The sequence below is a fragment of the Bubalus kerabau genome, chromosome 1 (genome assembly GCF_029407905.1).
Source record: "Bubalus kerabau isolate K-KA32 ecotype Philippines breed swamp buffalo chromosome 1, PCC_UOA_SB_1v2, whole genome shotgun sequence".
Taxonomy (NCBI): Eukaryota; Metazoa; Chordata; class Mammalia; order Artiodactyla; family Bovidae; genus Bubalus; species Bubalus kerabau.
The window spans coordinates 133,724,571-133,749,427 of NC_073624.1; the positions used below are offsets into that span (position 1 = coordinate 133,724,571).

The 24,857-nt window shown below is 36.7% G+C and overlaps 1 protein-coding gene across 1 annotated transcript in view; it reads left to right on the forward strand.

Annotated features, from left to right (window-relative positions):
• The window catches only part of RYR2 (ryanodine receptor 2), a 764,447-nt gene that overhangs the window by 705,783 nt on the left and 33,807 nt on the right, over window positions 1-24,857 (forward strand). Inside the window, exons 94-102 of the mRNA XM_055589046.1 lie at window positions 2,192-2,339; window positions 5,660-5,746; window positions 6,514-6,732; window positions 8,212-8,342; window positions 10,476-10,518; window positions 13,259-13,392; window positions 17,209-17,269; window positions 18,842-18,988; window positions 21,612-21,746. Coding sequence (XP_055445021.1) covers window positions 2,192-2,339; window positions 5,660-5,746; window positions 6,514-6,732; window positions 8,212-8,342; window positions 10,476-10,518; window positions 13,259-13,392; window positions 17,209-17,269; window positions 18,842-18,988; window positions 21,612-21,746 — 1,105 coding nt within the window. The remainder of the gene's footprint in view (window positions 1-2,191; window positions 2,340-5,659; window positions 5,747-6,513; window positions 6,733-8,211; window positions 8,343-10,475; window positions 10,519-13,258; window positions 13,393-17,208; window positions 17,270-18,841; window positions 18,989-21,611; window positions 21,747-24,857) is intronic.

Genomic DNA, 24,857 nt, shown 5'->3' on the forward strand with positions numbered 1-24,857 from the left:
CTGGTGTGGGGCTTAGGAAGCTTCATTTTCACCTACAGTCTTGGTGCTATGGAGAGCACAGTTATAAATGCATTACTAAGACATAAAAAGCTGCATATGAAACAATGAAAATGTGTAATTTCCTATAAAATTGGCTTCCAGTTAACAATGGAAACCTACATCATTCCCCAAGTTTGCACAGTTTTATATGCATATTTTTAAAATTGGAGAAAGCAAATTTTTAACTGCATAAGTGCCACTGTTCTCGCGTGGCACTTTATTTTTCTCCTCTTTTCTGTTATTTTCTTTGGCCTGTTTTCATTGTCTGTTTTTTCCCCCCTAGATTAGACAAATGTTGGTTTAGAATTGTGTTAATTTAGTTATACCTATAACATTAAAATAATATTAAAGTGAATAATTCAGAAATAATTCTTGTTTCTAATATTTTCATGGGGAAACAGTTTTATTCAACTTTTTCACATGCATGCTTGACATTACTAGAGTTAACCTTTTGAGTAATTTAACACTTTTGCAGGGAAAATCATAGTTTTTAATTTCTAAGATATTTGAGAAAATTTAGAAGCATTTTAAGCCCTAACAGCTTGTCATTGTTAAGGACTGAACGTTAAAATCAGAATTTAAAAAACAAGGTATGTTGAAAAGTCACAGCCAAAAAAAGTCATCATTATTATTTTCTTTTCAGTTAAATATTTCATCATACACTTTGAAAGGAATATGCAATATATAGACACAAAGATACTTGAAGCCTGTAAAATTTTCAAACTCATACAAAAGAGAGAAGGTTATAATGTACAGCCATAAACCCATCACCTAGTTTTAATACGGGCTTCCCTGGTAACTCAGCTGGTAAAGAATCTGCCTGCAATGTAGGAGACCCTGGTTCAATTGCTGGGTTGGGAAGATCCTCTGGAAAAGAGAATGGCTACCCACTCCAGTATTCTGGCCTGGAGAATTCCATGGACTATATTATTCCATGGCATTGCAAAGCATTGGACACAGCTGAGCGACTTTCACTTTCACTTTAGTTCTAATAATTATTATCATTTTGCTAACCTTGTTTCATGTAGGTTTTCTTCTGCCAACCATCCCCACCACATGCACATGCACACACACACACACACACACACACACACACACACACACATATTTTGGGGCCTTCTGTGGGACAAGTTGTTTTAAAGAGAGTACTAGTCACCATGTCATTTCACCTGTAAGTACCTTGTATACATTACTAATTGCTAAAGACTGTTTAAAGAACCATATTTATCATTCTATTTACACTAAACAAAATTTGCAATTCTTTAAATACTGTCTAATAGCTGCTAAACATTTAAGCTTCAAGCTTCCTTTATTGTCTCAAAGGTGTATTTTTACCATTGGTTCGTTTGAATTAGGCCTCATATGAGAGTCACTGTTGTCTATTCTTCACAGTCAGAGCCATTCATTGTCACAGATCTTGCACGGTTGGGTCAGTTGTAAAAATGGCCGTGTAAAGGACTATAACAATGAAACAGAGACAAACGTAACAGAGTTTGACAGTCATTTCAGTGGCGACTCTTAAATGTTAAAAATAATGTTGGAAAAGCCTCATATGGGTTAAGTATGAGTTATATCATGTGGCTTACATATATATGATTACATATGTACATAAATGCATCTCCATGAAGGCTTGGTATTTTGTACCTGGAGAGGTTTAGGTATCAAATTTCAGTGCTCCCAATTCCATTATTGTCTGCAGAATCAACATATTGACATTCTCTATATCTGTCAACAACCAAATGCATATGCCTCTGATTTTAAATCCTAATAGCTAGTCAGTGTTAGAGACTGAACATTAAAATCAGAATTGAAAAATAAGGTATGTTGAAAGTCACAACCAAAAGAAAGTCTCCATTATTCCTTTTTAAGTTAACTATTTCATTTTACACTTGGAAAGGAATATGATGGGTAGAGATACAAAGAAAATTGAAGCCTGTAAGATGTCCTCTAGAGCTGAACTTCACAGAATTATCCATATATAAGAGGCTATGATAAGCCAGAAATTCTACCCCTAATTCTAAATTAGAAGAGGTATCAGTTATTTAAACTGATACTATGATTTAAATACTTGTATGTTTATATATTTTGGCATAAAACTTGTTCAGTTCTTTGGTGTCTGGATGGTTTATATTTCACTCATTTGCATTCATAGAGGAGAAGACGGAGAAAAAGAAGAAAAAGCCAAAGAAGACAAGGGTAAACAAAAACTGAGGCAGCTCCACACACACAGATATGGAGAGCCAGAAGTTCCTGAGTCAGCATTCTGGAAGAAAATCATAGCCTATCAACAGAAACTTCTAGTAAGATGTTTTAGAATGATATTGTTTTTGATATATTGTAAGACCATAATCATTCGGGTGCAGTAAATATCTACTGACCTTCCCTCGGGTGGTAATCAGGGAACCAAGTCAGCCCTGAACGTATATTGTGTTTGCCCATCTTAGTGTTTATATGTTAAAATCAGTGTCTTGGTCCATGGCTCCCTATTGTCAAACCCATAATCTCTGCACACATTCACATGACCTGAGACCACATGACTTAGTGACTGCCAGCATCTTCCCAAAAGGACATTTTAAGGGTAAGTTAATGAACATACCCCAAGGCTCCCTCTTTGCAGGACACTATGTAAGGCTCTGCAATACATGATAGCAAAACAGATCTTCTAGGGGACAAGTAATTCATCTTGATGTTTCAGAGTGGGGTTAGTCAATCTTTCTTGAATTGCCCTTTTATTAAAATTCCAGTTATAAAAATATTAATGCAGTGAGCCAACTCTCCAATGATAAGAAGACGATCTATTAGAAATTATTCTTAAAATGGAAATAAGTAAAATGAAAGAAGAGGGAGAAGATAGTTCTTTATGTAGTATCCTAAACATTTTTCAGAAATGTTCCTTTAGTTAATAAAATATCTGCTTATATGTGGAAAACAAAGAAGATGTAGTTCTCTATTCCTATTCATACAGGATGGAATTGTTAAAAATTTTGTCTAAAAGACCTTTTATATGAGTATGTATGTATATGTGTATAAATATGATATATTTGTATCATATAAATAGGAAAAGATTGGGAGATGAATGTCTCAAATAAACCTACATGAGGTACTGACCAAAAATGTCAGACCTAGAAATTAAGAACAACACTCCATAATAAAGCCATTTGAAAGGCAAAATCATTAAACCTTTGGGGAAAAAAAAAGAGCAAAAACTCATATAATATAGAACTTCACCTATAAGGAAAATGGATTGTTCTCAGTCATGATATATTCTAACTGCTTGTACATAAATGTATATATATGACATATTTTAAATAATTTACAGTCAATGGCACCCCACTCCAGTACTCTTGCCTGGAAAATCCCATGGACGGAGGAGCCTGGTAGGCTGCAGTCCATGGGGTCACGAAGAGTCGGACACAACTGAGAGACTTCACTTTCACTTTTCACTTTTCAGCATTGGAGAAGGAAATGGCAACCCACTCCAGTGTTCTTGCCTGGAGAATCCCAGGGAAGGGGGAGCCTGGTGGGCTTCCGTCTATGGGGTCGCACAGAATCGGACACGACTGAAGTGACTTAGCAGCAGGAGCAGCATGCTTTCTTAAACTACATTGTATGTTTCCTGTATTATTTAATAAAGAGTAGACAGAATGCAAATGTTTTTGAGGTAACTCTGGATAATCCATGATTTGGCTTGTTGTCACAGTGGCCATGGCTGCCCGTGTGGTCTGGCTAGGGTGTGAGGTTGTACAGGCGCTGTGATAAGCTGTAGCAGCCCCAGTGGGTTCCTGAAGAGTTTGTGTAACCACAGTTGAACAAAGCAAGTAATGTAGGTTTTTTCCCCATCCTTCTGTCCCAGAGGTGCCTTCTTTCCTGTTTTTCTTTGCACCATCACTTTCTTTGCACACCTGTTTGCATGCACAAGCGACTTCACTCTCACTTTTCACTTTCATGCATTGGAGAAGGAAATGGCAACCCACTCCAGTGTTCTTGCCTGGAGAATCCCAGGGACAGGGGAACCTGGTGGGCTGCCATCTATGGGGTCGCACAGAGTCAGACACGACTTAGCAGCAGCAGCAGTCATCTTGCACTTAATATTAAAACAAATTCTTGGTATGTCCCCAAATCTTTTCACTTAAACCCACTTCTGCTCCAATCAGTGTTTTGTACTTTTCCCCCATAGCTCAATAAATGACACCAAGCATTTACTTACTTGCTCAGACCCCAGGATCCAGAAGTTACCATCTCTTGAATCCTTTCCTTTTTCCTACCTCAGATAAATCCAAGAATAATTCTCAGCTCTCTCTTTCAAATATATCCAGAATCTTCCCAATTCTTAACATTTCCACAGCCACCACTGGTTCAAACCACCACCACCAACATCCTCTTTCTGCATCCTGCAGTAACTTTCTAACCGGTCCCCTGCCTTCCATGCCTCCAGTCTACTTTATACACAGTAGCTGGAATCATCTTTCCAAATCATTATCTGATCACATCAAGCCCTCTTCAGCTCCTTCAAGAACTTGCCATCTCATTTATAGTAAAATAGTAATTCCAGTTATAATAATAAGATTAATGATTACCTTCCCCTATAGTAACTTATCTAATCCTCATAACAAACTTACGAGACAGATTTTGTTATCCCCACTTTACAGATAAGAAAAGTGATGCTTACAAGAGTGATTAAGTCTCTTGTCCACATCCTGCAGTGAGGAAGTGGTGGGGTCAGGCTTCATACCCAGGGAGTATGGTCCCAGCAATCAGACACTGAACCACTGCACTGTAAGAGGCAACACTTTTTCTTTTTTTAACATTTCTTTTGTGTTTATTGAGATATACCTTACAAGCAACAGTTAAGTCTACAGACTTCAATGGTACAGCTCAGCTGGATAAATGTTTACACACATAACATCTGTGTAGTGACCATTATCCACAGCACAAAGCACAGACTTTTTATCAAAGGCCTACAGAACGGTGTCCCCCTCTCACCTCTCTGACCTCATTCCTTCCCACTCTCTCCTCCTCCCACTGTGGTGCCTCCTCACTATCCATCAAATACACCAGCATCACTCAGAATTCAGGACCTTTGCCCTCCAAGCTCTTTCTATGACGTTCCCTTCCCACAGATGTTCACTTGATTATTGCCCTGTGGCATTTGGGCCTCAGCTCAGATGTCACCTCCTAGGAACCTCCCCTGACCACCCATCCAGATAGTACCCCCTTCCCTAAGTCCTTAGTCTGGTGGATTTTTCTTCATAGCATTTACCATTCCCTGAAATTAGGCTATTTTTTAATCTGTGAGTGGCTTCTTTATTATCTGTCTACTCCGTGATGGTTTAAGTTTTCTTATTCACTATTATGTTGATAGCACCAAATATGGGACTTAATAAATGGTAGGCCCTCAAGAAACAGTTTTTGGTAAATGTATGAATGCTTTATTTCAATTGCCTGAAAATTTCAAATCTCTTGATTCAATGACTTTTTTTGTTTGTTTGTTTTTGAATTTTATTTTTTTTTATTTTTTTTAAATTTTATTTTGTTTTTAAACTTTACATAATTGTATTAGTTTTGCCAAATATCAAGATGAATCCGCCGATGACCTTTTAATAATTTTTTTCACCTTCAGAACTATTTTGCTCGCAACTTCTACAACATGAGAATGTTAGCCTTATTTGTCGCATTTGCGATCAATTTCATCTTGCTCTTTTATAAGGTATGTACGCCTTAGTCTTTTAATAACCAATATGAAACTACAAATAGACTGAATTGAATGTAATGATTTGACAGATCCACTAGTAAGCACATGAACACCTTTTATGAAATGTATTTTGATGAAAGAGAAAACCTGAATTTTAGGCACATCACTGACTGTCTAGGACAGCAAAACTAGATTAGCTCCTTAGCACTGAGAAATGCCCCCACTGAAGAATATGGGATTTTAGAGGGTTTGCCCACAATACTTATAGCCAGATTTGGCTGGATATATCACATGTATGAATATGTCACATGTATCTTGGTATGGCATATCTGTATTCCATTAAATTCTTTTGATCATTGACAAGACAGCTTAGCCATATAATTTTCCCCTGCATGCATTTTAACCCTGGTAACTGGTTAGACTAGAGGGAATTTTTAAAATATGATCATTATTTGCCATTTTTTTTCTAGTGAATTTTAGTTGATTTACAATGTTGTCTAAGTTTCAGTTTATGGCAAAGTGATTCATTTATGTGTGTGTGTGTACACATATATTTTCTTTCTTAGATTCTTTTTCATTATAGGTTATTATAAGATATTGAATATAGTTCCCCGTGCTCGGTTTTTGAAAAGCTATCTTTTCAGCCTATGCTTTTAGTCTTTTCATCATGGGGTGGCTAAACATCCAGCTATTTGCTGATAAGTCTGAGTTTCCATTGTTTCTTGTTTACCCTGATCTCTTAAAGAAAATGAACTGACTGTTCTCTAAATGGTTTGAATCAGGTCTCCACTTCTTCTGTGGTTGAAGGAAAGGAACTACCCACTCGCAGTTCAAGTGAAAACGCCAGAGTTAGCAGCTTGGACAGCAGCTCGCCTAGAATCATCGCAGTGCACTATGTGCTGGAGGAGAGCAGTGGCTACATGGAGCCCACACTGCGGATATTAGCCATTCTGCACACGGTCATCTCTTTCTTCTGCATCATTGGATACTACTGCTTGAAAGTAAGATAGTAAGCCACCAAGGAACTTGTGTGTGTCTGCATGCATGCATGCTGTTCTAGGGCAGCAGATTCTGAGATGAAAACTGCAGACACATAGTTTCTTAGGGACTGTTCCATCAACACCTGAGGGGCAAAGGGAAGAAGCAGCATGGGGAAGAGAGAACAGTGGGGCTACAGTACAGACCCAACAGGGCATGTCACAGCCTCTGTTCTGAAGCTGAGACACCCTTTCAGGGTGGTCCTGGGCTGGGGGCATTGGAGCCTGGCCTTTAGAGCTCTGTGTTGACCAGTCACTGGCTACAGGCTGCCCTGGGAAGGGGATGTGGCTGTCACATTGTAGTTATGTTTTGTTTTTCACCCACAGTAATTATTCACATATAGAAAATTTTGCCTATAACTTGACAGCACAGCAGTGACCAACCCACTATGTAACTAGCAATGTTCAGTGTAGTAAAAATTCTAGAAATAGATCATATTCGACCTCCGAGTCATTTCAGTTATTCTGCTATTAGGCACGTATTTCTCACCATCCTTGGCAGAAATGCTTCATAGTTTGTCACACATCACCCAGAAAACAGTGTAGCTTCATTCCTAGACCCTTTAAGGGAGTGGTATAGTTTGGTGAATAGAACTCAAGGTTGTCTCTCCAAGTGCTCAGAGCTTCAAACCTTTGCAAACCTCTTTTATCGTTTCCTAACATGGCACTGTTATGCTGCAGGGTTTTTGTTTCACTGTTCCCTGCTTCTGATTGGGAAGCTTATACAAGAGTTTTGAAAAACTAGGGTCCGGAGTAAATGATTAGAATGTAAAGTTTTCTTCAGAAACACCTGTACCTCCCTTTCCTTCCCTTGTTTTATGAGAGGGAGCGGGGGGTGGGGGGGTGTTCTTAGATACTTGCACAATATTTGCATCTTTTTTGCATCTGTGTCTTGTGTAAACTCTGTGCATATGAAAAGAGTGTCAGTAAATTCTGGACACATTTTGGCAAATTGACAAACAATTTTGCTGATGTTGAAATTAAAATTTATTTCAAAATAGCATATATAGGCATGCTGAGCATGCAGTTATTAAAGAGATTTTTCAAAGCTCTAAAATTTTTTAAAAGTATGCATTTTGGAACATTATAACAGTGCTATCTTTTATTGCATCCATATATATATATATTATATGCAAAAGAAAAGAAATTTTATATAATCTTTTTCTCAATATTTAAAATTTATTTCATTAATGCAAATTATCTATGAATCTCTCTGTGTTTAAAAGCATATGCATACATATACCTACACTATCTTCTGTTTTTCTAGAACCTCTAGATGCCTCTTTCTGCCTAAATATGGCTGGTTCATTTTCACTCACTTTTTACTTTCCTGGAAGTAACATGGGAAATATTTCTTTCCAAAAGCTGTTTTGTATAGATAGTGACCACAAGAGATGCCAGTTAATGTAAACTAATTTTAACATGTTTATTTTTCAAATGTAGGTCCCACTGGTTATTTTTAAGCGAGAAAAGGAAGTAGCTCGAAAATTGGAATTTGATGGGCTTTATATTACAGAACAGCCTTCAGAAGATGATATTAAAGGCCAGTGGGATAGACTCGTAATCAACACACAGTGAGTAAAGAATTAGATGAGACATTTCTGTGCTCAGAAAATTTCAGGACGTAAAATACTTTGCCAGAGTTCCTGCAGATTTGTCAAAAGTTTAGCAGAAGTGAATAATAGTTATATATTCAGCCAAGAAAATCAAATGACTAAGCTCCATCATCCTCTTAATGGATGCCATCAATTTTTGCCCTCTGTGTTCTGATTTCCTCCATCAAAAATGGCTTTAAGTCCATTTCCACGGCAGTAATGGAACTTAACGTCCATTACTCAGTGTTCAGGGAAGTGTGTACACAACCTGCAATGCAAGGTTATCTCACAAAAAAGCATAGAGGAAGCAAAAATTATTCATTAAGGAAAGGGTTGTAGCATTAAAGGCAAAAATATTGATTTCACATGTTTAATCTAACTTGGAAATTTTTAATTGGTATCATCCAGCAGTCTGGCATATACCTAGCTAAGCATTATGACATGTACAATATGACAGAAAAACAAGTGCTTTTTCTGTGTTCTAATTATTTAACCTTACAAGATCAAAATCCAAATGACTATCTGTTGCTTCAGTATAAATCCATCATTGAAGTCTAATTTACACTATTAGAGGTATTAATCGGAGAAGGCAATGGCACCCCACTCCAGTACTCTTGCCTGGAAAATCCCATGGACTGAGGAGCCTGGTAGGCTGCAGTTCATGGGGTCGCTAGAGTCGGACATGACTGAGCGACTTCACGTTCACTTTTCACTTTCATGCACTGGAGAAGGAAATGGCAGCCCACTCCAGTGTTCTTCCCTGGAGAATCCCAGGGACGGGAAGCCTGGTGGGCTGCTGTCTATGGGGTCGCATAGAGTCGGACACAACTAAAGCAACACAGCAGCAGCAGCAGAGGTATTAATTATACAATATTTTCTAGTAGTTTATACTACTTTAGTGAAATAAATTCTTTTTAATTGTAATTAGTTTTTTTATTCTTAAAAAGTTATGATTTCTAGTAAGTTCAAATGGGGATGATTTATATGTGTGTTATTAACATTTGAAGGGCAACCCTGTAGCTCAAACAGTAAAGAATCTGTCTGCAATGCAGGAGACCCGGGTTCTATCCCTTGGTCGGGAAGATCCTCTGGAGAAGGGAATGGCAACCCACTCCAGTATTCTTGCCTGGAGAATCCCATGGACAGAGGAGCCTGGCGGGCCACAGTCCATGGGGTCACAAAGAGTCGGACACAACTGAGCGACCAGCCATAGCACATAGCCACATAAACATTTACTCTAAATGCTCAATATTTTGTTTGAAAGTGAAGTCACTCAGTTGTGTCCAACTCTTTGCAACCCCTTGGACTGTAGCCCACCAGGCTCCTCAGTCCATGGGATTCTCCAAGCAAGAATACTGGAGTGGGTTGCCATTTCCTCCTCCAGGGGATCTTCCCAACCCAGGGATCAAACCCGGGTCTCCCACATTACAGGCAGACGCTTTAGCCTCTGAGCTACCAGGGAAGCCCAATATTTTGTTTAAAGGGAAAGGGAAGTCGCTCAGTCATGTCCGACTCTTAGCGACCCCATGGACTGCAGCCCACCAGGCTCCTCCATCCGTGGGATTTTCCAGGCAAGAGTACTGGAGTGGGGTGCCATTGCCTTCTCTATTTACTAATACTAAATCCAATCAAGTCTGTCCCCTTAGGTGAATTCTTAAGATGCCAGGATCATGTGATGATAATATGCTCAGTTTCCTTGAATTTTCTCAAGGTGGGAATGAGTTTTTTTTTAAAACTTCATAGGAGAAACAAGGACAGATTTTTAGACACTTTAATTTTTAAAGACAATTGACAAAGAAATGTATATATTGACATATTGTACATAAATAAAATATAACTCCTTATTAATAAACATGTTCATATTTTTATCCATAACAATATTAGTCCATATGTTTTGTGATTTACATGGATATATTAACATTTAAAATAATATTTAATATTCTTATAGAAAAATTATAGAATAAGATGGGAAAAATGCATTGTAATTTCTATGAATGAAAGAACACATTTACATATTATTTTTAGGGTTTTGTTTATTCCAAACAATATATTGTTATTTATCATTTTTTTAAATGATACTATGTTTTACTTCTGTGCTTTTATATCTTTTAGGTCATTTCCCAACAACTACTGGGACAAATTTGTTAAAAGAAAGGTAATACTACTTAGAGCACTTTACATTTTCTATTTTTTCCTAAAGTGCAATTCAGATTTGAATTTGCTGTGGCTCATATGTAGAATGAGATATTGAGATATGCTTTATCTGTCAATGTCATTTCAAAATGGAAATAGGATTGAATATAAGTTTGAAAAATTTCATAAGAAATCCATACTCTGCAGCTAAAAATTAAAGAAGCATTGCTCATCCACCCATCCTCTGACTCAGGTGATTAAACAGTGCTCAGCCTGTACATTAAAAAGAACTGGTAAGAATTTTCTCTGAGATTGGGTACCTGACTGAAGGTTCTTTTCTGATAAGACAGCTAAGTTACCAGCGCTGGGATCCTCCCTTACAATAAAGAAGTAAAGTTGTATAACAACAGACGACTAAATTTTATTTACTTTATATAAATTTAAAAGACCTTTTTATTTTGATAGTTTTTTTCTTCTGATGCACACTGCATCATAGGATGGTGGGAAGAAGACAGAGAGTTAAGACTGTCAGCTCTGATTTTGAGAGTCAAGGATTATCTATGTTCTTCCTACCACATATTATTTACTGTAGATCACTTTTTAAAGAAAATATAACAAGGCATACACAGTACTTGTACATTGTAAAATACAGTAAACATTATTTTGCAGCTCCTTCTTATTCCTTGAACCCTCCAGTTGCCAAGCTGAATCAATTCATGCCATGTACCATAATGAGCTGTAGCTCCAGGGTATATATATGGTCTGAGGTAGAATGGCCACAAATATCCGCTGAATGAAGTGATCTTTTCCCCCTTTGATTCCACCAGTTTAGTGGGACTCAGAGGGTGGTTGGTGATTAGCAGCTGCAAATTTTTTGTTACCAGTCTGAGGGGAGAAAGAGAGTTTGCCAAGAATTTAAATCAAGTACATCATTTAAAATGAAACACATTAAAGAAAACAGAACAACACAAAAAACCCTCAAGACTTTCTAGTTGGAAGGAGCAGAATGTTTGCTGATTTTCATTTTGGTGCAAGTTTTTTGTCTCCTTGGGACCGCAAAGTAGTAGCAGTGCACTAATGCAGATGAGTCATCCAAATTAGGCCAGAGCTGTGAAAGAATCATTTTTAAGTAACTTAAAATAGACGATTTGCCATACATCAACATGAATCCGCCACAGGTTAAATTAAAAAAAAATAGATTTGAATATTTTATTCATGTTTATTTGAATATTTTATTCATATTAATTATTTAACAGTATAAAGAAGCAACTTTAAGTTATCTCCAAAGGAAATGGTATATCTAGAGTCAGATAAGTAGACAGATTGTAATTGCGGCTAAGACTCTTTAGGGCGTTCCTGCTCTGGGGTCCAGTCTGTCCTCCTGGGTGAGAATATAACCCCTAAAGAACTCCCACTCAGATCAGCCCAGCCCCTTTTCAGTACTGTGAGAATAATGCAAAACAAATTGTTTTAATGAACCTAAATAGTATACATTCATAGGACTTCTAAATTATCATTGCTCTTTTATGTTTATTTCACTTTACCTGTTTGTACACTTTCCAAAAATGCTTATTTTAATTTCTGCTAATCCTTTCTTTCTATTTATGTATTTTTTCCATTACCTACTCTAATCTTTTAACATTCCCCCTCCTTTCCCTCTGGTTCCCAGTGCCTTTGTTTCTCCTACATCCCTTTTCCTTGCTTTCTTATCCCTCTTTTGCTGCCAGTTCTCTCTCCTTCTGGATTTCTTTCATTACTTTTGCTGTTGCCTCCATTTTCACTGATGTGTAGGATCCTCATGGTATATAAACCCTAGGCCAAGAGTTGCTATATAAGAGACAGAGGTACTGAGCTCACAGGTGATCTGTGAGCCCACGTCTAAGCATTGATTAAAAACCCAGTACTTGGGCAAAGCCAGGCAAATGTGACAGGACAGAGGGGCAAGGCAATCAAGGGGGGTTGCTAAGAAGTGATTCTAGTGATGGATAAAGCATCTATACTAGAATTAACTGAAGACCTGAGGATGTGACAAGGTTTCAGGTTCAGGTGGAGACCACAGAGGGAATACCAGCATGTCGTGACCATCCCAGTGGTGTGCTGTGCTCTATGCAGGAGACCTTTGCTGAGTCAGCCTTGGATGACTTCCTCATCTGCTGTTTTGCCAAGCTGACCAACCCTGGGCATGTTACATTCTCTAAGATACAATTTCTTTGTCTGCAGAGCAGGATGCTAATAAGAGGAAACTTCCATATTGAAACAGCCCCATGATGGAAAACAAGTCAAAATTCTTAGCATAATTCCCGACATAAAGTATGAATTTGGTAGAAGTTACCTTATTCCATTACCTCCCACCACCCCTTTACCCATTTCCTTCAGCCCATCCTCTTCTATTTGCATGCCTTCCTCTTGCCTTAGAAATCATGTTCTTCAGCTAGGTATTATTTAAAATTCTTTAAGTAGACTTGCCTGGCAGTCCAGTGCTTAGACCCCCACATTTCCAATGCAGGGGCACAAGTTCAATCCCTAGTCGAGGAACTAAGATCCCACGTGCTGTGCAGCATGCCCTAAATAAATAAATGCTGTTAAATTCACTTAGACCTTAACAATATGATCATAGAACATGAGCTGTAAGTTAGATTTTTAAGTGAACTTGAAAGTAAGACATGTATTATGTATTAAAATACTCTGATGTTTGTATGTGCATACATAGATGAGACTACTTAATGGTGGAGGTCTGTAAAATGCTTTTATTCTTGCCCCAGGTTATGGATAAATATGGAGAGTTCTATGGCCGAGACAGAATCAGCGAGTTACTTGGCATGGACAAAGCTGCCTTGGACTTCAGTGATGCCCGGGAAAAGAAGAAGCCAAAGAAAGACAGCTCCCTGTCAGCTGTGTGAGTGTTAATTCTGCTCTATTCAAGATGTAGGTAGAAAGGAGGAAAAATGAATACATTTCTGAATTTGCTAGTGCATTGATTTCCTTTCCTTCAGTGTCAGAAGAATAGAGAGATGAGCGAAACAGTATATATACAAAATCTGCCTTTGTACTTCTGAGCTCTGGAATCATTGGATTTAATCTATAACTTTTGAACATGTCTTTTTTTGTTATTTGTATAAAGCAAGAAAAAAAGATTTATGTTCTTCATTTGATTTGCCTTTTTACCCCTAAATGCCACTTAAGTCGAAGTCAGAGGTACAAAAACATAATATTTGACTATGTTTTCTTAAAGCTTCCTATTTGAAAAGAAGTTAATTTTCTTATTTTGGAAAAAGGAGCAATATAGGCCTTTTATTAGAAATGTTCAAAGTTCATATCCTTTTATTATAATTGTTATATTTTATTTAAATAGCAAAGACTTGGTACCATGTCATCATACTAAGAAAGTTTACATTAAAATGAGGCACCCTTATATAGTATTTGTATGGAATGTTATGATATAACTAGGAGAATGTAAACTGGTTGACCTCACCAAGGACTGATTTTCACACACATGTGTAGTGTGAGTATATGTATATATACATCTATTTCTATTTTACAAATTTAATCAACTATAATCTGAAAAGAAATGTAAAGCCCACATGCTTTTAAAAAGTAATTTCTTATTGTAGTCACAACAATTTTAGAAAAAACAGTGGTTACTGTCCCTTATTTAGGTGTATTTAAGGTATCAGTCAACTAGGTATGTGATGATTTCTTTGAAAACATAAATATTTAAGGTTCTGTAGAGCAGTGTTAGATTGTCTTAGATAAATATTTTAGTTAGCATTAAAAAAGACACTTTGGCTGACCTATCTTTTTGGTCATTTTTTTTTTCTCTCTGAAGCCTTGGTTAGAGCTAGTTGAGTCTTTAAAAATAATGTGAACCCAGTTGAAAAGTAGTTCAATAAGCAAATGTGTAACAGAAATGATGAACTTAAGTTTAAAGTATTGTCTGGTACTTTAAGAAAACAAATATGTTTCCTAAAGACCAAAGCACTATATATAAGAAGAAACACAGTTGATAACCCTTAGGCATTAAGACCTTTATGTTAGAATATCATGTGAAACAAGGATAGTGGTGAAAAGTATGCTGAGTTTCCCACTAACATTTTCAGATCCCTGATAAGCAAGGTAGAATTAAATAGTTTTACTGAATTATGCATTTTACATGGGCTTCCCCTGTGGCTCAGCTGGTAAAGAATCTGCCTGCAATGCGGGAGACCTGGGTTTGATCCCTGGGTTGGGAAGATCCCCTGGAGAAAGGAAAGGCTACCCACTCCAGTTTTCTGGCCTAGAGAATTCCACGGACTATACAGTCCTTGGGGTTGCAAAGAGTCGGACACGACTGAGCAACTTTCACTTTCACTGAATTATGCATTTTACATGGTCATATTTGTGACTCTGGAAAATAAGTCTGAAAAAACAGAAAAGTTTAGACTACTGTTTTACTATGAACAGTTATAAATTAGTGGAATTTTCCACTGTTTTACATGGTAAATATTTGCAGGTTTGACCACGAGAAAAGTACCAAGAAATTAATGTGGACTTTATTAATACCATTAAGTAGGGATAATAAAATTACAGTTTGCTAGTGAATAACACACATTACTAGGAAAAAATTTACATGTAGTGTTCCTTTATTAAAGTGTTTAAAAAGATGGAGTTTTAAAAGATTATGTGGTTTCTATATGAATATTATCTTAATGTGAACATTTGCATACAAGGATGATTCATGCATCTGTGTGTGCATGTATTTATCAATCAAATATACAGGGCTTGGTATGTGCACATTTGGGCTGCCCTGTTGGCTCAATGGTAAAGAATCCACCTGCTAATGCAGGAGACATGGGTCCAATCCCTGGGTCAGGAAGATCCCCTGAAGAAGGAAGTAGCAACCTGCTCCAGAATTCTTGCCTGGGAAATTCCATGGACAGAGGAGCCTGGCGGGCTAGTCCATGAGGTAGCAAAAGAGTTGGAAATGACTTAGCGACTAAACAACAACAGCGACAAATGTGCCCATTTAAATAGGTGGCTAACTTACCTCCTGGGGTAGAATGGCCTCCAACAGCCAGAAAGCCTGCATACTTCTTCACTATGTGTCTTCATGGAGTGAGAGTGGAGCTTATGTCTCAGAGCTCTCTGGCTTCTAGTTTACCTCTGAACCAAGTCCTGTGGCTGGGGAGGCCGTGACTGGTCTAGATCAGCTGTGCTGCATCCCTGAGGGTGGAGTCAGCTCTGCCCAGAGAGCGTTACTACCACCATTGATGAGAAGAGAGCACTGTGTACTACAAAATGCTGTTCATGCAGTTGGTAGCGACTTGCTACCCTAACGAGTGATAGGGATAGAAAAGAACTAATCCTAAGAATAAATTTTTAAATCACGAAACTACCATGGGAAATTCAGACATCCTGATAAAACCCTTATTTTATTTAGGATTGCTTTCATGGAATATAATTATGCTCTCATGCAAACTTCCCAGTTTGTTTATCTTTTTAAGAAAAAGTATTGTTATATGGAAACCTATTGTAAATATTCATGAAACTTTAAAAATGATTATTTAAAATCACAAAACTACAACTCAAAGACAGTTTTATTTCCTTAAAAGTCAAAGATTCTAGGCTAAAGTAAATTAAACCTTAACTCCAAGGGGAAAAACCTCCTATGAAATCAACTTTAGATGATAAACTATTTATCACTGCACTTATAACTTAAGATTGGCCTAATTAAAGAAATGATTAAAAAAGTAATTAAAGACTAAAACAGGAACTCTAGAGAAGCCCTTTTGAAAATCGCACTAAAAATTACATCGTATTATTATATCAATTCCTAGAATGTTGGGAAGGCATTGGGAAGAAAATTATAATTTCTAGCCCTATAAACCAGTGCAAGTTCTGAAAAAAGAAAGCTGAAAAGTATATTTTAATACATGTCTATTTTATTCTGCAAAGATCAAAAATATTTATGTTGCAATTCATTCATTCAACATTATTCAATATTATATGATACACTGTATCATATAATGTGCTTGGTGATGGGGATTTTTAGAGACTAGTGAGAGAGGTGTAAATACATGTACATACATACACACCTACAGCTACAAAACTGTGGGATATGATTATAAAGGGAGGTGACTGCAAAGTGCTGTGGGAACCAAGGGGAAGGGTTAAATTCCTTTTTGGATAGAGAAGGATGTGAGAAGGGGCATTTCTGAAATCAAAAGGAAACAAAAATAGAACCAATAAGCCTGTTCACTGGCAAAATCAGTACAGTTATAAAGTAAATGTGGCTATTTATGCAGGTTTTTTATTAGTTGAACTAAAAATAATTCTGTTGGTATGCAGTTACAAATGTATAGCGAAAGTTAGGGAGGAAAGTCTTGATATACCTATGTTGGTTAATTTGTACAATTTTTAGGAATAAGTGTTAAAGTGTTTATCTTACATTTAATGTAGAGAAAAGAAAAGGTCAAAAAAACCTATTTTTAAATAATAGAAGATATACTGATGCTTTGTTTTGTTTTCTAAGATTCCTCTAAAAAAATCACAAAACTCTGGAATACATTGTCCAACGGAGCTCTCAAGCTCTTCCCCGGGCACCTGAACTAGAACTAATCTTCTGAGATGGTTGCCAGCCCTACCCCATCCCATGGGGAGTGAATGCCAGCAGGCTCTTGCAAGCCTGTGAGCCTTTGCTTCATGTACATATCTACAAATTCTTTTGTTTTTCCAGACTGAACTCTATTGATGTGAAGTATCAGATGTGGAAACTAGGAGTCGTTTTCACTGACAACGTAAGCTACCTTCAATACCACAAAGTAAAACGAACTCTGATTAGATGAGTTTGCTGGGCTTCAAGCAGGTGGAAAGACGACTACTTAAGAAAGTTATTCAAATATCGGTTCATTTAATATTGACCATATCTGAGAAAAACCCACAGAAATACATGATTCATCAGCCCATCTCTCATTCCATTTCTTTCAATAGCTGAAAGATTAAAATGAAAATATATTTACACAAGAAAATGAAACAGATGAAAATTCACGTGTATTTTCATTCAGGTTTTAGTTGAACAATGGCATTCTTCAAAATTTTTACAGATGTTAGAAACTTCTAAATACATTTTTTAAAGTTTTTCTTAACATTGATTGCAATCCATTTGTTTCTGCCAAGTTAAGTACATTATTGTGTTCTTTTTCTTGATGGATCTTCCTCTTATCAAAGAGCCTATGAGTTAAACCATAGGACCCACATATATGTACAAATATTATGAAAAAAAATCACCCATGACTAAAAGCCACCAGCTGTCAAGGCAGAGAATCACATTATAGTATCTCATTGGTTCAATAGCTTGACATTTTTTGAATCTTAGAATTTTCAGTTTAAATAACTGTTACTGTCAATTGTTTTTAATGCTACTATTTGCTGCCGGGGAGTTGCGAGAATCGTGAAACATGGCTGAATACACTGACTACAATTGTTTCTGTAGATCTCAGCTCATCCCCTCATTCTTGCTTCTTAATTTTTTTGCCATCTTCTCACATCCACTCAGAAAGGAACATAAGAACATCCCCTAAGGCCTTCTGCTGTTCTCTCTTCTGTGCTTTCTTCCTTGGACATCTCATTTAGTCTCAAAAAATCTCACTCCAATTTTAGCGCTGACTTTTATAGTGACCCTTACTTCCATTCTCCTAAAGACCTGTGACACCCCTCTCCCGCATACTCTTAACCTCTGTCTCCACCCCTGCCTCATTCAGTCATGGCCCAGAATCCTGGGTATCTTAGAGAACCCTCCAAAGAGCTCAAACTTGTCTTGAAATATCTTTTGTCAGCTGCTAGTAAGGTGTCTTTCAGCTAGCTTTTCATCTAACAGTGGAAGCAGCTTCCCTGAATAAAAAGAAGGTCACCTCAACTCAGCCACACGTGGCAACATATAAAGATATTTTGGGTTGTCATGACTGGGAAAAGGGAATGCTAGTGGCAACTGGTGAGTAGAGACCAGGAATGCTGCTTGCAAACCATCCTATAATGCACACGATGGCACCCGTGTCAAAGAATTAACTGCCCTAAACTATCAATAGCGCTGAGGCTGATACAAGCTGCTGTTGAATAGTAAGTCAATTCATTTTTCTCTGTGGGAGAATAAATAAAAACCACCACTCTGGTGTAAAGGAGAGAATGGATGGCATTGAACTCTGCAGAATGAACTAAATTAAAATACACCAACTCATATAACTAATTGGAATTATATGAATATATAATTAAAAGATAAAGTCAATGGAGCAGTTACAATGAGATCAGAGTAGATTTGACAATAATATATATTCTATTTTCTGACATTCTTTTCTCTCATTTCATCTTAATAGTCCTTCCTCTACCTTGCCTGGTATATGACCATGTCCATTCTTGGACACTACAACAACTTTTTTTTTGCTGCTCATCTTCTGGACATTGCTATGGGATTCAAGACGTTAAGAACCATCTTGTCATCAGTAACTCACAATGGCAAACAGGTAAAAGTTTATCTTTTCTTTCCCCTGCAAAAACTGAAAAACTAACAAATATTCCAGCAGGAGTAAAACCAAACCTCAAATACAGTGTACGGTTTTAAAGCTTTTGTGGAGAGAGGAGCTGTACTCTTTCTCCTGGAAACCATAAGGATTTGTAGTTTGAGAGTCCCCTAGACCTACGTTCAAGTCTTGGTTTGATTGATTTAGCTTTGTGACCCTGGATAAATTACTTACCATTCCTAAACCTCAACTCCCTCATTTTGAATGAAAACAACAAAAGTACCTACCTTACCAGGGTTTTGTGAGAATTTAAAATAAAAACATAAACTTGGAGGTCTTAGCACAGGCCCTGGCACAGTAAATTCTCAGGAAAATAGTTACTGTTTTGTTCCTAATATGATATTTGCTGTATTTGATACTGTGAGGAAACCAAAGTATGCTGCAGTATCCTAACACACTAGTTGCATTAGTAATAAAACAGATGCTGCATCTGTAATTTAATACAGTATTTTAAACCAGATCTTCTTGGGCTCTTTTCTCCACTTTTATATTGGGCAAAATGAATAATAATGTTTCACACTTGACAAGGTCATGCCTACTTAGAGGAAAGTTGGCTTAATTTCAGATAATCAGCTTATGTTCTAATGCAACACACTTGTCATGTTAAAACTTTCATTATTAATAAACTTATCAATTCATTCTCTATTTATCAAGTGTCCACTGAGAGGTAACACATTCTATGTTATTTACTTGGAATAAGAGTCTTTCTTTTTCCAGAATTTTATAATCCAGCATATTTTAAAATTGGTGCCCTTCCTAAAACCTTGAACTATGTCCACAGTTAAATTCACATTATCATGACCTTTAGTTTTCTAAATGTCAGCATACTGTTCTTATATATGTCACTCTAGTTTCTGAATATGAGTATGGTATGTATGGCACGGCATAAATCCAGTGACAAAAACTATACTAAGCTTATTTGAAAAGTTAGAAGATTACTTTTGAGCTCCAAGCATATTCAAAGAATTGGAGATGCTGAATCTGTGGAGTATTTTCACACAAAAAATCTAGCACTATTCTCAGTTGCTAAACTTTGCTTGTTTCTAAATTCTATTCCCTCTCTTTTTGAGGTATCAGATTTCCATTTGCAGAGATATAGAGATCTTATAGTAAACATGTAAAATTTACAGTGGCTTTGTACTTAATTGGTAGGAGTGAATTAAGCCCTCTATTAAGACATGTTTTTTTCCAGATAATTATAAAGTGATTTTTCAAAGACCTAATATATGCTGCCACAACATAAGGGGTATGTGTAATCAGAGGAAGTTGACATAAAAAATAATGTATTTTAGTGTGTTTAGAATTTCTGTGATGGAACCAGAAAAGTATTTTCACCAGCTTGGTGGAAAGCACATTTAAAAAATATACATGAACGTGAAAGTGTTAGTTGCTCAGTCATGTCCGACTCTTTGCAAACCCGCCAGGCTCCTCTCTCTATGGAATTCTCCTTGTAAGAATACTGGAGTGAGTAGCCTTTCCCTTCTCCAGGGGATCTTCCCAAACCAGGGATTGAATCTGGGTCTCCCACAATACAGGCAGTTTCTTTACCATCTGAGCCCCCAGGGTAGCCTCCAAAATATTCATATACAAATTATGTGTATATTCATATATATACATATTCTATAAAATGTGTTTATATATACATGCATATATATATAGGGTATAGTTTGGAATTAAAAATTACATACAGCTTTAAGAAGACCTTTCAAACCGTGAATTATATTTATACAACGAGAAAATTAGCCTTTAATACCAAATAACTAACACTGTTTTGAAGTGTTTTTCCCAGTACTTACTTGGCAGTCCAGTGGTTGAGACTCTGATCTTCCAATGCAGGGGGAGTGGGTTCAATCCCTGGTGGGGAAACTAAGATCCTACATGCTATGTGGCACAGCCAAAAAAGTAAATATATAATTAAAGGAGTCTTTCCCTTTGATCACTGCTTTAGAGTAACAAAGCCAGACTTCTTAGTTTTATTTTTTTAAATATGTATATTACATACTATTAACAGTTATGCACTTCCAGGTATTAGAAGAAATTCCTATTTTAATTTAGGATGTTATTGAAGGAAAACATGATTTACAACCCCTCTTACTATCATAACAAAAATGAGATCGTTTTTATTAGGAATGTAAATTATTTAAAGGGAATAGACCTTATGAAAAGAAAGTATTTAGTATAGTATCTACCACCAAATATTTAGATAATAGAAAAATCAACTTATTAAGCTGCTTATTAATATTAATGATTACATAATTATTTTAAATAATTAAATTTTATTAAAATAAATATTAATTAATAATTATCCAAATTGAATTTGGACAGGACACTAAATCAGTGATTATTCATATTCCAGTGATAGTATGCATTTATTAGTAAATCAAGTAGTCAAGTTTTACATAAAGTAATCTGACAACTTGATAAAATAAACAGACCATGAAAATAGATTTCCCCACTGAGGGTATAAGTAAAGGATGATTATAAGGTGTGGATTCCACTAGCTTTTAGTCAGTAAATCCACTGATTTGTATTTCTAATGTATGTTCAACATCACATTGCTTTCCAGCTTGTATTAACTGTTGGCTTATTGGCTGTTGTTGTATACCTATATACTGTTGTGGCATTCAATTTTTTCCGAAAATTCTACAATAAAAGTGAAGATGGCGATACACCAGACATGAAGTGTGATGACATGCTAACGGTAAGTTCACACTCTGATCTCATATGAATGAAAAAAATTCTCCTGCTTATTCAATTCAAGGAACTGTATACTTATTCTTTAAGAGTGCATAATATAAAGTAGTGTATACAGCAAAAAGCTATGTGGCTTTTTAAAGATTTTCATGTTTTGTGGAACATGAAGCATTTCTGCCAGTTTTGCGCATCTGCTGCATCAGCCTGATAATTAATAGAATATCAAGTAAAGTCCTTAGAACTGGAAGAATTAATATAAACCCTTTAACCTGTTGTTCATATATTCTAGGACAGCAGATAAAGTTTTTTCCTTGTAGAACATGTTGAAGGCTTAGGTATTTGTTCACCTTAATGAAAGCTGAAATTACTGATGTCCAAAAATACTTTTTATATTGAGTATCTTGGCTTAAATTATTCTTACTCTTGACTTTAAAATCAACAGATGTTAAAGCTTTTATATTATTTTATCACTCTTCTGTAACCTGCATCTTGGATACTGGCAAATCAGAAATTAACATACATGGGACCCTAGACTAGGAAGTAAAAATTAGACAAAATATTAACCTTTACCTGGAAATAGATGAATCCTTAAATGAGCTCCAAGTTGAGACACCTATACCACTGAGGTTGGTATAAGTTAAAGAGATAGATATAATGATGCTAAAATTATTCTAGGAAAAAATAAACTTCTCAAAGGAATAATGAGAAAGAACTACTAACATTATAAAAGACTAGTTCAGTTCAGTTCAGTTCAGGCGCTCAGTGGTGTCTGACTCATTGTGACCCATGAACTGCAGCTCGCCAGGCCTCCCTGTCCATCACTAACTTCCAGAGTCCACCCAAATCCATGTCCATCGAGTCGGTAATGCCATCCAACCATCTCATCCTCTGTCGTCCCCTTCTACTCCCACCTTCAATCTTTCTCAGCATGAGGGTCTTTTCACATGAGTCAGCTCTTCGCATCAGGTAGCCAAAGTATTGGAGTTTCAGCTTCAACATCAGTCCTTCCAATGAACACCCAGGACTGATCTCCTTTAGGATGGACTGGTTGGATCTCCTTGCAGTCCCAGGGACTCTCAAGAGTCTTTTCCAACACCACAGTTCAAAAGCATCCATTCTTCGCTGCTCAGCCTTCTTCACAGTCCAACTCTCACATCCATACATGACCACTGGAAAAACCATGGCCTTGACTAGATGGACCTTTGTTGGCAAAGTAATGTCTCTGCTTTTCAATATGCTACCTAGGTTGGTCATAACTTTCCTTCCAAGGAGTAAGCGTCTTTTAATTTCATGGCTGCAATCACCATCTGCAGTGATTTTGGAGCCCCCCAAAATAAAGTCAGCCATTGTTTCCACTGTTTCCCCATCTATTTCCCATGAAGTGATGGGACTAGATGCCATGATCTTAGTTTTCTGAATGTTGAGCTCTAAGCCAACTTTTTCACTCTCCTCTTTCACTTTCATCAAGAGGCTCTTTAGCCTCTTTCTGCCAAAAGGGTGGTGTCATCTGCATATCTGAGGTTATTGATATTTCTCCTGGCAATCTTGATTCCAGCTTGTGCTTCTTCCAGCCCAGCATTTCTCATAATGTACTCTGCATGTAAGTTAAATAAGCAAGGAGACAATATACAGCCTTGACGTACTCCTTTTCCTATTTGGAACCAGTCTGTTGGTCCATGTCCAGTTCTAACTGTTGCTTCCTGACCTGCATACAGGTTTCTCAAGAGGCAGGTCAGGTGGTCTGGTATTCCCATCTCTTTCAGAATTTTCCACAGTTTATTGTGATCCACACAGTCAAAGGCTTTGGCATAGTCAAAAAAGCAGAAATAGATGATTTTCTGGAACTCTCTTGCTTTTCCGATGATCCAGCAGATGTTGGCAATTTGATCTCTGGTTCCTCTGCCTTTTCTAAAACCAGCTTGAACATCTGGAAGTTCACAATTTACATATTGCTGAAGCCTGGCCTGGAGAATTTTAAGCATTACTTTACTAGTATGAAGACAATTTTTTTAGTAGAGAATGACAAAACAATTGAATGGCCTAGAAATAGATTTAGATACACATAGATATTAAAAGAATGATAAAAGTGGCTTTAGAAATTATAAAATGAAAAATAATTCAATAAATGATAGAAGTAAGTACCATGGACATGCTTTCGGGGGGAAATTGATAAAAATGAATGCCAGCCAAATTCTTTACATCAAAATAAATCCCAAATGAAATATTAATAAATAAACTTCAATGCAAAAGAAAGAAAAAATGAAAGTTAAAACAGATTTTGACTTTTGAAATAATAACAATTTTTTAATGGGGAAAGGGGTTTGTATGACATAAAACCTGGGACTCATGCAAGCACAGAAAATTACTTTAAGATTTTCCTTATAGTTGTTTCTTTTCAAAGGCAGATGACAAGGTAAGAAAAACACAACACTGTAACAGAGAGCCAGTTTCCTTAATTTATAAAGTCTTAATAGCATCCAGAAGAAGAAAAACAAGCACATTATATGACTAGATAATTCACTGTAAAATAAATTGGGGTTGTAAATATGGAAAGATGCTCAGCTCTATCAAAAGTTTAAGAATGTAAATCAAAACAATTCAGTTGCACCTGAAGTTGCCACCTGAAGACTGTTAATACCTAGAGTTATTGAATTGATTGAAAAACTGGCATCTTCATGAACAGTGCTGCTGCTGCTAAGTTGCTTCAGTCGTGTTCTACTCTGTGCCACCCCATAGACAGCAGCCCACCAGGCTCTGCCGTCCCTGGGATTCTCCAGGCAAGAGCACTGGAGTGGGTCGCCATTTCCTTCTCCAATGCATGAAAGTGAAAAGTGAAAGTGAAGTCGCTTAGTCGCGACCCCATGGACTGCAGCCCACCAGCCTCCTCCGTCCATGGAATTTTCCAGACAAGAGTACTGGAGTGGGTTGCCATTGCCTTCTCCTAGTAGGAAGTTAAATTAATAATTTTAGAGAAATTTTATAATGACTATCAGATTTTTAAGTGTATTAATCTTTGACTTATACTTATGTCCCCCTGCTATCAACTGATCTAATTTCATTCATAAATATGTCTCTGTATATTCAAGGATATTAGTTGCTATCACAAATTGAAAATAAT